The 15305-nt window shown below is 41.0% G+C and overlaps 1 protein-coding gene across 2 annotated transcripts in view; it reads right to left on the reverse strand.

The window, feature by feature from the left end:
* The window catches only part of Slc35f5 (solute carrier family 35 member F5), a 35769-nt gene that overhangs the window by 19780 nt on the left and 684 nt on the right, over nucleotides 1-15305 (reverse strand). For both annotated transcript variants that reach the window (XR_009383199.1, XM_059280543.1), the window contains exons 2-8: nucleotides 14563-14653; nucleotides 14293-14434; nucleotides 9133-9276; nucleotides 6062-6124; nucleotides 3990-4071; nucleotides 2531-2721; nucleotides 571-652 (exon numbers count right to left, since the gene is read on the reverse strand). Coding sequence is in view for 1 of the 2 variants with exons in the window: in XM_059280543.1 (XP_059136526.1) it covers nucleotides 571-652; nucleotides 2531-2721; nucleotides 3990-4071; nucleotides 6062-6124; nucleotides 9133-9276; nucleotides 14293-14434; nucleotides 14563-14653 (795 nt within the window). In the remaining variant the exon portion in view is untranslated. The remainder of the gene's footprint in view (nucleotides 1-570; nucleotides 653-2530; nucleotides 2722-3989; nucleotides 4072-6061; nucleotides 6125-9132; nucleotides 9277-14292; nucleotides 14435-14562; nucleotides 14654-15305) is intronic.

The raw sequence follows: 15305 nt of genomic DNA on the forward strand, positions 1-15305 counted from the left end.
TATCCAGGACTACACAGAGAAACCCTGTCATAACAAAACGAAACAAAAACAAACAAACAAACAAAACCCACAGGAGGCCAAAGGAGAGCATGTGCCTAGCATGTACAGACCTAGAAAATGTTCATGAATTGAAGGATAAAAAACACAAATACCCAGTGTGTACTTGCGGGGGAGCGAGTGCCAGCATGCATAGGCCTGGGTTTGATCCCCAACACTGAACAAAAATAACTCCTGAGGGATCACCATTAACACAAAGTTCAGGCAGTCAACTGTAACCATGTAAACATGGTTGTACATGCCTCTAATACTGCTTAGAAGACAGACACAGGCTGGAGGATTGTCACAAGTTCAAAGCCAGCCTGGCCTAGTGTATACAGTAAAATAGTCAGAGCTAAATAGTAAGGGTCTCAGTAACAACACTTCCCCCCACCCCACCCCCAGTTACTTATAATATACTAATATACAGTATAACTAAAAACTTAGAAGATAGAATTGTGTCTAGGTACATACAAATATCACTAGATATGCATGCATCCATTCATAATACAGATTTTAAGACACATTTCTTACCAGAAGTTGAAGACAAAATATTCACTATGGCAACCTGTGTGTCTGAAAGTGCTTCTTGATATGACAAATTTGCCAAAAACCACTACACAAAAAGAAAAGAAAGTGAAACCTCATGAAAAAATTTATATCTGTCTGTTCAATTTACAGTCACCCCCTTCTAAGCACTATTACTATATGACATTCGTTTTTTGTTTTTAAGATTAAAAAAAAATCAAATGTTTATGTGTGTATCTGTGGGGATATGGGAAGTTGCACACAGTGCCAGTAGAAGCCAGCAGAGGGTGTCAGATCCCTTGGACTGTAACCACAGATGATTGTGAGCCACCCAGTACAGGTGCTGGGAACTAAACTTTAGTCCTCTGCAAGAACAGTATGTGCTCTGAACCCTGAGCCATCTCTCCAGTCCCCATAAGTGGTTTCAAAAGCTGCTCTTTGAGAAAAAAAAAAAAAAAAAAAAAAATCACAGGCCCCAAAATAAGAACAAGCATTAATGATGATACCTAAGATCTTGCTACTCAATTCTGAAGACACTAACCAGGCCAGACAGTGACACAAACCTGTGACCCCAGCACTCAAGACTGGGAAGATAAGTTCCACAAGTTGAAGTCTAGCCCGTGCTAGTGGAACTTTGTCTCAAAAGACAATTAAATTAAGTTTCAATAAAAACAAAAAGAAAACAAACAAAAAAAACCGAACTTCTCTAGCACGCAGAGAACCTGGTTTCAATTCCCAGCACCTCCGATAAAAAAGCATTCAGAGCTGGAGAGATGGCTCAGTAGTTAAGATCACTTGCTGCTCTTGCAGAGGACCTGGGTTTGGATCCCATCACCCACAATGCATGCCTCCTCAGAACTTCCTGTAACTCCAGCTCCAGGGGACCTGACACCTTCTTCTGTGCTCCACAGCACACGCACACACTGCTCATTCACACACAGAGACACACAATTTAAAAAGAAAAATCAGCATTCAGAGACTGTGTATGTGTAAAGGAGAGACTGAATATCAAATCCTTTTACGTTTGTTTATTCATGCACTGATCATACTCTACTAAGTTTATAGAGGGCAAACAAATCTGGGGAAATTATTTGACACTAAAACCTACAGGACCTAGAAAGATGGTTTAGTGAATGAGAGTATTTACTGTGCAATCATTTGGACCTGATTTTAGACCCCACATTTATGTAAAGAAACCAAGGATGGCCATGCCTACCCCTGCAATTTGTAAAACTGAGTGCAAGCATGGATTTGCGTGTATGCAGGTGTTGTGTTCTAGGCTCTGGCTTCATGTCTTCATTTTGTGGGGTGGTCTTTGTGTATAAATACACATGTGGAAGCCAGAGGTGAACTGTGGCTGTCATTCCTCAGGTGCTGTCCCTCATTTGTTGGGGCCTGGAACTCAATGGATAAACTAAGCTAGCTGGCCACTGAGCCCCAGAGATCCATGTCCCTGACTCCTTAGCATTGGGATTACAAGGGTATAGCATCACACCCAACTGTTTTACAAGGTCCTGCAATGGAACTGAGCTCCTTGTGCTCACAAGGCAAGCATTTTATCAGCTAAACTGTCTCTCCCACCTTAACTTCTAATTCTTTGAGGTATGACAAGTATTTACTGAGTTTGATATTCTAACATCCCAGTGTGCCAGATAGCCATTAACAGAAAAAAATAAAGAACTGTAGTAGATTTCTATTTCAATCATGCATTGTTGGTATGTGCACCATCTTAAATATATAAGAAAGAAAACAGGGCAGGATGGTTCAGCAGGTAAAGTATTTCCATGCAAGCCTGATGACCTGAGCTCAATTCCCAGAACATGCACAAATGTAGAAGGACAGAAGTGACCTCCTCAGGTTGTCCTCTGAGCTCCACACACATACTATGGCAGCCCCTCCCCCTCCCCACCATCCGTGTAGCATCCATATACACAACAATAGTAAACCTTAAAAAACAAACACCTACCACAAAGCAAAAAAAAAAGCTGATTTTTGCTACTTGGGTTGCAGTAAGTTTTCCTACAGTCTTCAGTATGGATTCGTGATCTTTCACAGTAGGATAAGACATTCGAGACAGCTTGGCCTCTAATGCATGGCTTGATGGAAGCTGTCGAATCTCCATGATATTGCTGAACCTTACACGGGACTTCTTGGGAGCTAAAATGGAAAGCATAATAAAACATTAAATGCACCCGCACATCCTACAAAAATGAAACAGAGTGTTTAATTTAATGATAAATGCAGACTATTCCATTCATTTATGATCAAAGTAAGGGAAAAAAAACCCACTAGAGTTATATTGTTACCTGGGGCAGCTTTGCTCAGTCAGAGGAGCTACTGGGAAAAAAAGATTTCATCTATGAAACGTTTTAAAGAGTTTAAAATAGGGCGGGCAAGACAGTTCAGTGGGTAACACCTACCACCAAGCCTGAGGACCTGAGTTTGATCCCCAGGAAATCAAATGGTAGAAAGAAAGAATTGACTCCTACAAGTTGTACTCTGATCTCCAAACAAGCATACAAAATAAATTAAAAATGTAATTTAAAATTTTTTGAAGAGTTTAAAATGATTAAAATTCCAACAAAAGGTTTACAGTTGTGTATATACACAACCACATGGCTCAGGATTTTACTATGTTTATTATTTTAGCATTTATAGCAAAACATGATTTTGATTATTCTTCATGGCTAGCAAATTGAGAATTACCTTCCCAGTAAAGCATTCTACACTACAGTCTCATGTCTTGCAATGGAAATAATAGATGAACACTTTGCTTTATACTATCGCTGACATTCTGGAAGAAACTCACCCAACTAGCAAAACTCAAGTAATGTTTATATTTGGCTCTCTGAGGACATGTTTATGAGACTATTGCTCATTTAAATGAATAAGTAAATAAAAACATATACATATATAGTTGAGACTGTGGCTCCATTGATAGAGTACTTGACTAGCTGGGCTCCTGGGTTCCATTCCCTAGCACTGACTAAACCAAGCATGGCAATATATACCTATAATCCTAGCACTCAGGATGTACGGATAGGAGAATCAGAAATTCAAGGTCATCCTTGGCACATAGTAAGGATAAGGCCAGCCTGGGCTACATGAGAGACAGTCTCAAAGCAAAATAAATAAATAAAATTTATTTATTAATCTATATACTAATTATTAATTTATAGGTTTCTTTATATATTATGATGATGAAACCATAGAGCTTCCTTGTATTTGGAAAATATTTCCTATTGAATTAATACAGATACTTTATTTTATCAGATTCACAATCCAATCAAACTTCCAGAAAACTAAGGCCATGTCAATACCCACAGAAGTCAAGACATACTGTATGAACCCCGTGAGCTCACAGTGGCTCAAAAGAAGCTAAATTTCCATTCACTCTCAAGCATGGAACCCTAAGCTTGACTCACTTTTTTCCGTTCCAATGTTTGTGCTCTCGAGCTTCTCACTTGGAAGATCATGAAACTTCACAGGAACATACAGGGGTTCACTCTGGAACATAATGTGAACAGAAACAAGCATGAGCAGCAAAATCCAAAGCCAAGCTATCAGGCAGAATTGAAGGGCAAGGCACGTAGACACAGGAACCACCACAACTCGACCGTTCCCCTGCACATCCATAGTCAGCACCACTTTCCCCAAAGACTGGGAAAGCAAACACAACCAGTCCACACACACACAAAAGAATGGTTTTAAAGTAGAAATGCCAGCCATGAGATGATGGCTCAACAGGCCAAAGTGCTTCCCACGTAAGTCTGAGAGCCTCTGTTCAATCCCTGCAATCCACAGTGGAAGGAAGGGAAGAGCCAGCTCCCCAAAGCCGTCTTCTAACCTCCCCATGTGTGCGCGCGCACACGCACACGCACGCACACACACACACAAACACACACACACACACACACATGCACGCCTCCCCACTCCCTCACTTAATAACAACAATAAATACATTAAAATGTAAAGTTCAGAAATGTAAAATGGTATCTTTGGCACATTCTGGGAACGAATACCTCAATATCATAAAAGTGATCCTCTCAGCCAACAGCAAACATTCATTCTTCAGATATACACACACAGCGTGCTGTGCTGAAGGAAGTACAAACACGAACCCCCTGCTACCTGGGCAGCTGAGGTGGAAGGATGGTCTGAGCCCACCTGTGTGGAGCCAGCCCATGCAACAGCGTGAACTCTCACCTCTCCCCACAAACAAAACAGAACAAAAGCACTCTGAGCACTCTTCCTAAACAGACACTGTTCTAAATCCTGTGACTAAGGGTGAGTAAATGAAGTTTCTTCCCTCATAAGCATGTACTCCAATAGGGAAGTCAGCCAAGGGACAAATATCCAAATACATAGTATAGCTGCATTTGTTGAATTCGTTTTACTATACGTAAGATTCAACAACAACAAAAGTCTTTTTGGGGTGGGCGATGGGTAGGGGTATGAGGTGTACATGTCTCTATGGTTACAGGTGGGGAGGCCAGAGCTCAATCTCAGTTGCGATTTCCCAGGAGCTGTCTCACTGGGAAATTCTTATTTAAAGTATAATTCCCCCCAATTAAACTGTTTCATTTTTAAAAATCAAATTTCTAAAATTTTCTTTGATTTTTATCTCCTGGTATAAAACAACAGCAGCACAACATATTCAGAAAACAAAATATATTCACTAACTAAATCAACGAGATCTAACAATTGACATGGTCTTTTTGCCACATAGAACTTTTTATTATAACATTTGGCCTAGACCAATTTGACTTACAGTCCCAGAGATAAAAGCAAAAACCATTGGAAGACTCGTCAGCACCTTGTGCACAGAACAAGGCAAATGGTATTAAATCATCTTGTTGATGCTTAAGACAGCAGAGAACAAACTTCTTCTCCAAGTTTACTAAAGTCTTCACAGTACCTGCTAACCCATCTGACACACAGTGTGGTTTAGAAACCAGATGAACAAACAACAACAGCGCAGTATTTTAAAAACTTGCTTTAGAAGAGCCAGTGAGATGGTTCAGCAAGAAGGCACTTGCCATACAAGCCTGATGACCTGAGTTTGATCCCCGGAGCTCAGATGATAAAAAGACAAAAGTTGTTCTCTGACCTCCACATGCACACTGTGGCACACACACACATACACACACATACAAAATAACTAAAGAAGTGTTAAAACAAACAAACAGTGTAGAATAAATGGATGAACAAATTTGCCCGTTCTCAGTGTCGAGCACCAATACTTGTTTCCAAATGGTAATAATAACGAGCATTAAGTTGAAAGTTGGTAGAGAGACAGGCCTGGCCCGTGCTTTATTATTTGCCTTCTGTAACTTGCTTCCCTCATCCCTCTCTCCTCAAGGGCAGCCTGCCTGCTCACCCCTCGGCCCTCAGTCTCCCTATGGAAGGGAAGTGCCGAAGCAATCCTCTCAGAGGGCACACAATGCTGAGCTGTCTGGCTATCCTGTTATGGCTGAACGAGAAAGGCAGCACTTACCAAAGAACTGCTCATACTCGTATCTGTTGTGCAAGCAGCAAAGTAACCCTCAGCGTCTGCAAACTGAAGACAGAGAACAGGACATCAGACTCAGAAACTCACGTCACCATGCAGGACTACTCACATAACTCGAATGAACACACAACACTCCAGAACAAAGTTACGCATCGAACTATTGTTCTCAACAACAGTAGCCAATGCCAAGGGTGCAGCCACGCAGAGTAAATTTTATCATCTTGTATTTCCTGATGAAGAAACTGAGGCTGGCTGTTTTGCCAAAGTAGCAGAACCTGGATTAAAACCGTGGTGTGTCATCCACGGCGAAAGCCTGGGCCCTTTTCCTTACACTATTGCACTATTTCAGACATGCAGAGAAAGACAGTGAGTCAGTGAAAGAAGACAGCAACCCTCTGGTATTGTTAGGAGACTAGCCTGACCTGACAAAGTCTCTGACACTTAATACTGTGCAAGTACGATTCCATTTCATAACCTCCGCGACGCTACCAACAAAGTACTATTTAAACCCACACAAACTTGTTGTAGAATATTATTTTAAGGTGTGTTACTTTTGTTTATGTTGCATGTGTTTAACTCTGTGAAGCTGTGTTACCATGCCTGTGTAAAACACCTGATGGTCTAAAAGAACTGAACGGCCAATAGCAAGGGAGGAGAAAGAACAGGCGGGGCTGGCAGGCAGAGAGAAAATATAGGGGGAGAACTCTGGGAGGAGAGAGAAGAGATGGAGGAGTGAAAAAAGGAGCAGCCAGAGAAGGAGGAGGACTCCAGGGGCCGGCCACCCAGCTACACAGCAAGCCACGGAGTAAAAGTAATATTTACAGGGCTGGAGAGATGGCTCAGTGGTTAAGAGCACCGGCTGCTCTTCCAAAGGTCCTGATTTCAATTCCCAGCAACCACATGGTGGCTCACAACCATCCATAATGAGATCTGGTGCCCTCTTCTGACCTGCAAGCATATATGTAGGCAGAACACTACATAATAAATAAATCTTAAAAAAAAAAAAAAAAAAAAGTAATATTTACAGGAGTAAGAGGACTGGAAAAGCCCAGGGGCAAAAGGTAAACAGGGTAAGTTAAGTTAAAGACAGCTGGCAAGAAACAAGCCAAACTAAGGCCAGGCACTCATAATTAAGAATAAGCCTCCATGTAGGATTTATTTGGGAGCTGGGTGGTGGGCGCCCAAAAGAGCCAAACCCTCCCAACAACACAAACTAACAGAAACAAACAGAAAAGTAGACCATGGTAACTAGAGACTAGGGAAGGAGAGATCAGGAATGCTTTTTTCTTTATTATGTTCTAATAAATCTTTATTTAAAGAACATTTGAGAGGTTGGAAAGACTGGATATTCTTGATTATTGGGCACAAAGTTTCTGTTTGGAAGAATACAAATTCCTAGAGATTGACAGTGCATAGCAAAGCAAATGCACTTGGTGCCACTGAACTGCACATCAAAAACAGATCAATTTGACATTATATATATTTTGCAATAATAAAAAGGGAAGGAAATGGCTAAAATTTGATGTTACATATATTTATTACAGTGGTGGAGAAAGGGAAATAATTTTTTAAAGAAAAAAATAAATTTGAAATAAAGAAAATAGAAAAAGAAAATGATAAAATCAAGAAGCTTTGATGACTGAAAAGCTGAACATCTTTAGGGGAACAAGAAATAAATATGGGCTTATTTAAAAAAAAAAAGAATGAATAGAAATGACAGTTTTATACTCTTCCTTCTCAAAAATGTAAGGTGCCTATTAAACAGAAGATAAGTTGCTACATAAGCTACCATAGTTTTCAATGAATGAAAAGCTTACAAAACATCAATGAAAGAATGTCCTAGCCCAGCGGTGGTGGCGCATGCCTTTAATACTAGCACTTGGGAGGCAGAGGCATGTGGATCTCTGTGAGTTCAAGGCCATCCTGGGCTACAAAGAGAGTTCCAGGACAGGCTCTAAAGCTACACAGAGAAACCTTGTCTCAAAAAAAAAAAAAAAAAAAAAAAAAAGAAAGAAAGAAAGAGAAAAAGCAAAGAATGTCCTTTGATTAATCAAATACCTGACACACACCCTGAAATAAAGAATTTTCACTTAATGTATGAAACTGAATTATCTCGTTTCTACAGTTAACTTTACAGCTAGTTTACACGACACTCATCTAAATGAGCAAAGACACTAGACATTGTTGTCATGCCTTCCTTTCTTCATCGTCTCCACAGAAGCTGATGAAGGCTACTTTAACGATCATTAACAACTCAAAGATGTCAGAAGAAAAGGGACAGAAAGTGACATACACTTCTGATTCCTCACAAGACATTCTGCTGCCAAGTTGGAAGAACACTTTAAAATTTTTAGACATGGGCTAAAGAGATGAGTCATTGGTTAAAAGTGCTTGCTCCAGAATCACAAGGATGGGAGCTCAGATCCAAGCACCCATTAAAAAGCCAGGCCTCACATAAATGCTTGTTAACTCCAGGTCTGTGGACGTGGACATCCTCTTCTAACCTCTGTGCATACATACCTATACACATGTGTGCGCTCTCTCTCTCTCTCTCTCTCTCTCTCTCTCTCTCTCTCTCTCTCTCTCACACACACACACACACACACACACACACACACACACACACACACTGGCCTCAAGAGATCCGCCTACCACTGCTTCCCGAGTGCTGAGATTAAAGGCCAGTGCCACCATTGCCTGAGTTTTGTTTTTATATTCTACCATTACATGCTCAAATGAACAATTTAAAAATCTGACTTTAAGAGCCAGGCAGTGGTGGTGCACGCCTTTAATCCTAGCATTCGGGAGGCAGAAGCAGGTAGATCTCTGTGAGTTTGAGGCCAGCCAGATTGGTCTATAAAGCAGAGTTCCAGAACAGCTAGAGCTGTTACACAGAAAAAACCCTGTCTCTTAAAAACCAAAAGCCAAAAGCCAAAAGCCAAAAAAAACCAAAAAAACAAACAAATAAACAAACAAAAAAAAACCTGACTTTAAGAAAACTGATAAACCACTAAACTTGGAAAAATAACATTTAACATACAAAATGAAAAACTTACAAAAGCAGCAGGCTTTCCTCGAAATCCTCTTGTACATTGTTGCCTCCAAGGTTTCCAAATGATGAAGCCCAAAAGGTACAGAACAAACATGGATGTCTTTGCAAAAGTGCTGAAGAACGGCTTGTTGTACTGAGTGAAGACATACTGTAGAGGAAATGTAACATTTTACACCAACAACCTTAGGAGGGTTAAAACCTTTCTGCACATCTCCATCTTGTCATCTCTTTGGAAGTCCATAAGGGTAGGAAGACCAAAGAGATCAAACAATACTTTAAATTCACCTCTGAATACTGTATATGTCTTGCACACAAGAGGTAATATTGTCAAATGAAGCAGCAACAACCATCAAAAAAAAAAAAAGCTTTTCAACACATCTACTGAAAACCTACTATGCAAAAGTACCTGTGTTAGGGACTAAAGAAGAACAAAGCAGCACTCCCTGCTCCTGAGGAGACACATGTGTGAAGAAATGTGCTGCTAAGTACCCATACAGGAGCTTCAGGGTACCACGGAAGTACCAAAAGGAGAAAACTGGTGTAGGGTTATGGAAGTTTTCAAAGAGGCTATCTCATATATTCTTCTCTCTCTCTCTCTCTCTCTCTCTCTCTCTCTCTCTCTCTCTCTCTCTCTCTCTCTCTCTCTCTCTCTCGGTTGGGGCAGGCATGTGTGTGCACATGCATGTGAAAGCCAGAAGGCAAACACTGGTGTCCTCTTCCAAAAGCCATCTGTTGTGTGAGCCGTAGCCTCTCACTGACCTAGAACTCACTGAGTAGACTAGAATGGCCATTAAGCCCCAGGGATCTGCCTGTCTGGGCCTCCCCAGCACTGAGATTACAAGTACACACCACCATGCCCAACTACTACACCTGGCTTTCAAAGATTATTCTTAAGATGTGTGTGGATGGCTGAAGAAAAGTCATACCATGCAGAAGAAATGGCATGAAGAAAATAAAGCAGATTAGCATATAACAAAAATATGAATGTTAATGTTATTAGGAAGCTATTTTTATGTGTAATTTTCTTTTAAATTGTGTGAAAACTCACCATATTTTAATTTTGTCTCCTAGGAAACAACAACAGCAACAAAACCTAGTTACATGCACCTAGAAAGATGACAAGTCAGGAAAAATAAAGAACTCCAAGACCCAGATGGCAGCCTGGACTATTTCCCACTGAAGAAAACACGGCTCTCAGTGACAATGGCCAAATCTGGGGATGGGGACAGATATGTACCAGATGAGCCTGGAGCATCTTGAGCCAGAAAGCAAATGAGATAAAGCTGAGATCATCTGAGAAGGATCCCAGAGCCAATCTGAGGGGCTCCTACTAAAGAAAGCTAGGGCAGTTTTAGCCTTAAAACAGAGTAATTATAATGGTTAGAGCTACATATAAAATATGTAAAAACCCATGAGCTACGATGGTTCTGAAAGGGATGTGTTGGGAGTTAGTACTAGAAGTTCCTCATAACTGTTCTCTAAAGGAGGTGAAATATCAAGATTTACCCAACATTTTATATATGACCCATGTTTCAGGATGGCCCAATAATAGTTGTAGAAAAGTTATCACTAAAAAGATTCCAGATAAAAAATACAGAAGGAATGGTTCTTTGACGAATCACCATTTGCAAATCCTAAAGAAAGAAACTCCCAGAGCAATCATCACAAAGACATTCAACTATTATCTAAAGGCTGGTGAGAAATTTTATTTTTTAATTATTTATTAACTTTGTGGGGTGGAGAGCATGTGTGTGTGAGAGTATAGTGGTCAATCAACAGCTTGTAGGAGCTGGTTCTCTCCATTTATTACAGGGGTCTCTGGGATCAAACTCAGGCAGTCGGGCTTGGGGGCAAGCACCTCTCCCCACTGAACCATCTCAGTAACCAGGTGATGAACTTTATACTACTTAAACTGACATCCCCCAAAACAGCTGTGCAGACATCATATGCCTCCTGTCCTGATGTCATAACCACCAAGATATCCTTGCCTGAAAACCAAACCTAAATCAAGACTTTCTGCCTAACTACACTTTATCCAAACTGAAAGAACGAGTTAGTTGACAGGATAAGGAAGCAATCAGCAAGGCCAAGGAGGTGATGTGTCTCACAGGACAATGACCTGGTTTCCCCAATACACAGAGGAGAAGAAAAAGGGGAGTGGCGTATTCTCAAACGTACAAAAAAAGCAATGTGGATCCTTGTTCAGATCCTAGCTGGGTTGTGTGTGTGAGACCTTGTTACATCAAGAAAAATGAACTGGTTATCAGGTGATTTTAATGAATTATAGTTAATTTTGTTAGACATGTTAGTAGCAGTGATTGTATTTTTAAAATAAAAACAATGTGATTTTCAGTGTGAGATAAGTAGGAAAGAAATTATATGGTGAGAGTTTGCATAAAGTATTCCAGGAAATTGGAATGACGTGATTGATGAGATTAGAAAGACTGATCACTGTTAAAGTGATGAGTCATGAGGATTTGTTTTTCCGCTTTAGTCTCTCCTTTCTTCTTGTGTCGGTGTCTCTAGTGTGTCTGTGGTGCACATGTGTGTACAGGTGTGTGTGCAGATGTCTGAAGCTGACATGAGGTATCTTTCTCCGTTCCTGTCTTCTTTATTATTGAGGAAAGGTCTCTCCCTGAACCTGTAGCTTGCCAATAGTCTAGTTAGTCCTGGGACCCCGAGCCCTGTCTCCTGAGCACTGCGATGGCAGGAGGCCCCACGCCTGCCTGGGCTTCACATCCGTTCTAGGGATCCAATCTCGGCTACTCCTGCTTATGGGCAAACGCTGTCTCCAAGTCAGATATGTTTACCTGGCTGAAGATTTAAACCTCTTACATACATATGTTCTAAGATGACAAAATTACGTATTTTTTTTCCACTAAAGCATGTTACTTGTTTAAAAGCTGACTTCTTTTCTGGCTTTGTGAAGTATAACTGACAAAGGAAAACGACGGCTGTGTACAGTGGTACACACAGATAGTCCCCAGCACGTAAGAGGAAACTGGCTGGGCTACATAGTGAGTTCCAGAGCAGCCTGGGATACACAGGGAGAACTTGTCAAAAGAAACTACTAAAAACTGAACACACAAAACCCACCTTAAAATGTATTTAACTGTGTACAATATAATGCTTCAATACAGGCATAGATTGTGAAATACTTGTCAGAAGCAAGTTGGTGGAATTTTTTTAACCTTTAGATATGAATTGCTAAATTATAATCTAATGCTTCCTTGTTCTAAATCCTTTCTTTTGTTGGGGGTGGCATGAGTGGGGCAGGGGTAGAGGGGAGTCAGAGTCTTGCTGTGGGCTGGAACTCACTCTCTAGACCACGCTGTCCTGAAAACTCAGAGATCTACCTGCCTCTGCCTCCTGAGTGCTATGATTTAAAGGCCTGTGCCACCATGCCCAGCCTTGTTCTAAAGCTTATTAGCTGATAAACAAAACCATTTATTTAATACTGCAAAGTTGAAAAGTTAAGTTCAGGACCCTCTCTCCTATTAAGGAGATTTCTTTGAAGCAAAATTATGGAATGTTAATCTAAAAAAAGATTACAGAGGAGTTTTCAAGTGAAATACAAAGGGCCTGTGGTGTTCCACCAGGGCCTAATCCCAGACAGGCAAAAAAATTATTTACTTACAAGGCATAACCTCAACTATTTACTTAGCTGTGGTGTGAGGTCCAGGATATCAAATGGCCTGTCCTGACATTTAAATTCATCGTATAAACTCAAGTTTCCTCTTGGATACTTCCTTATGACTGCAATATGTGAGTCCTATGTGATGAACTCTGAAAACAAAGGCTGTGACAGTGAGGTGGCTCAGTGGTGATGGTACCTGCCACCAAGCCTGACAACATGAATTTAACCCCTGGACCCCACAGCAGAGGGAGAGAACTGACTTCCACCAGCTGTCCTCTGATTTTTATATGAGTGTCGTGGCGCGCGCGCGCGCGCGCACACACACACACACAGAGTAGTCTAAATAAGTAAATAAATAAATATAATAAATACAAAATTGTTGTCTTCTTACAAAGATCACTAACCAAACAGAAGTATACAAATACAAAGTTAAACTGGCTTGCAAACTCAAAGAACCACACACTACCAAGGGGACATCAAGCAAAGCTTAGCTCCAGCCAATCATACACTGGGAATTTCATAAAAATGTGTGAATCAGCAAACACATAAATGTGGATTCACCAATGTATGCATGTGAATAACAGTGACTTGGACAATGAAAAATCCGATGACTCATGTTTACTTTTCCACTAATACTCTCTTTTTCAAATGTATTCATGTGTGGCAAGCAATCTCCTAAGCCATACACCTAGACCCAAAGTATCCCTGCTTTCTACTAGATGGTGAAAGACTTTCCCTCAATGTTTACTAGAAAATAGTATTTATGAAAAAATAGATTCAATTTTGATTAAAAAAGTACCTTTACCTAGTAAGAAAATATATTCTGAGTAATGCTCCCTACAAATATAAGAAAACTGTAGGTAGGGCTGGAGAGATGACTCAGTGGTTGAAAGCAGTGGCTGTTCTTCCAGAGGACCCAGGTTCAATTCCCAGCACCCCCATGGCAGTTCACAACTGTCTGTAACTCCAGTTTCAGGAGATCTGATGCCCTCACACAGACATACATGCAGGCAAAACACCAATCACTGCTCATAAAAATAAAAGTAAATAAATTATTTTAAAAAAAAAGAAGAAAAGAAAACTGCAGGTAGGGCTGTAGAAACGGCTCCATAATTCAAAGAGTTTACTGTTCCTTCAGAATTTAATCCCCAGCACCCATGTGGGGTGGCTCACAATTGCCTGTAACTTTACTTCCAGGGCCTCAGAAGCCCCCTTCTGGCATCCGTGAGCATGTGCACACACATGGGCATACATACAGACACAAACATGCACACATACAAAGCTTTTGTAACTTTGGGAAACAAAGAGCATCATCTGAGTTTCCACTTGAAATGACACTAATATTGAATCAAAGAAAAACAAAGAAGCCAACGTACTTAGAACACTGATTTCAGAAGCATGAGGCACTAATGGAGAAACATTACAGGTTGACATTGATTGCTACCCCAACGCAACGCCATTAGTGAACTACTACCCGTCAACGTTAATACTATCACCGCGCAACATCATTGGTTGAGACACACATACCGAGGTGAGTTCTGAAGATGCCACCCATATCACATCAACCAGCAGGAGAATCACTATCCCCAGGGCCATTCGCCTGCGCTGACAGAAGCCACTGTTCTGGGAATTCACTCGGTTCATGATAAATACACAAACCATTTGCAGTCTGTTAATTTAGAAAACAGGGATCTCATTAGAGTCTCTTTTAAAAGAACCACAGAAAAATCAGAAATTCGGTACAAGGAAACACCAGATATTTGCTAGTGAATGCTCACGATGAAGTGTACAACTTACCTTGTTGCCAGGGCTTCTCTGAGCTCCTCAAACGCAATGCCCACAAACCTGGCAGACTTCAGTCTTAATGGAGGTGAAGGACTCAGACCACCTACAACAGCACCACAGAAACTATGCTTAGGAAAAGTTCAAGTGTAAGATCACATCTTTTTCACTCTTCATCTTCAAAGACTATCAAAACGTGTACAACATAAGCCACACTCTGGGGATGTGGCTCAGTAGTAGAATGCTGGCCTAGCATGCATGAGGTCCTGGGTTCCATCCCAACCACTTCCCCAAACTGGACAAAGTGGCCCATACCTATAAGCATTTGGGAACTAGGACAGGAGAAGCGGAAGTTCAAGGTCAGTCAGAATAATACATAGTGAGTTCAAGGAAAGCATGGAGGACAAGAGACCGTATCACAAGACAACAACAACAAACAAACAAAAGACAGGCTGTGGGTGGGTGTAGCTCAGTTGGTACGGCGCTTGCCTAACATGCTTTAGCCCTGGGTTCATTCCCAGCACTGCATAAACCAGGTGTGGTGGAGCATGCCTGTAAGGCAGAAAGATAAGAAGTGCAAGGTTACCCTGGGCCACCTTCAAACATCGAGTTTGAAGCCAATCTCCCAAACGTGAGCCCTCCCGTGCCCACTCTTCTCCCCCAACCCCGCTCGCCCCATAAAAAGAGAGAAAAAAGATTACACTCCAAAAGGTCCTGGGTTCCAGGCAGGTAAAAAAAAGCAACGTTCAACATATGGC

The sequence above is a fragment of the Peromyscus eremicus genome, chromosome 15 (assembly GCF_949786415.1).
Source record: "Peromyscus eremicus chromosome 15, PerEre_H2_v1, whole genome shotgun sequence".
NCBI classification, from domain to species: domain Eukaryota; kingdom Metazoa; phylum Chordata; class Mammalia; order Rodentia; family Cricetidae; genus Peromyscus; species Peromyscus eremicus.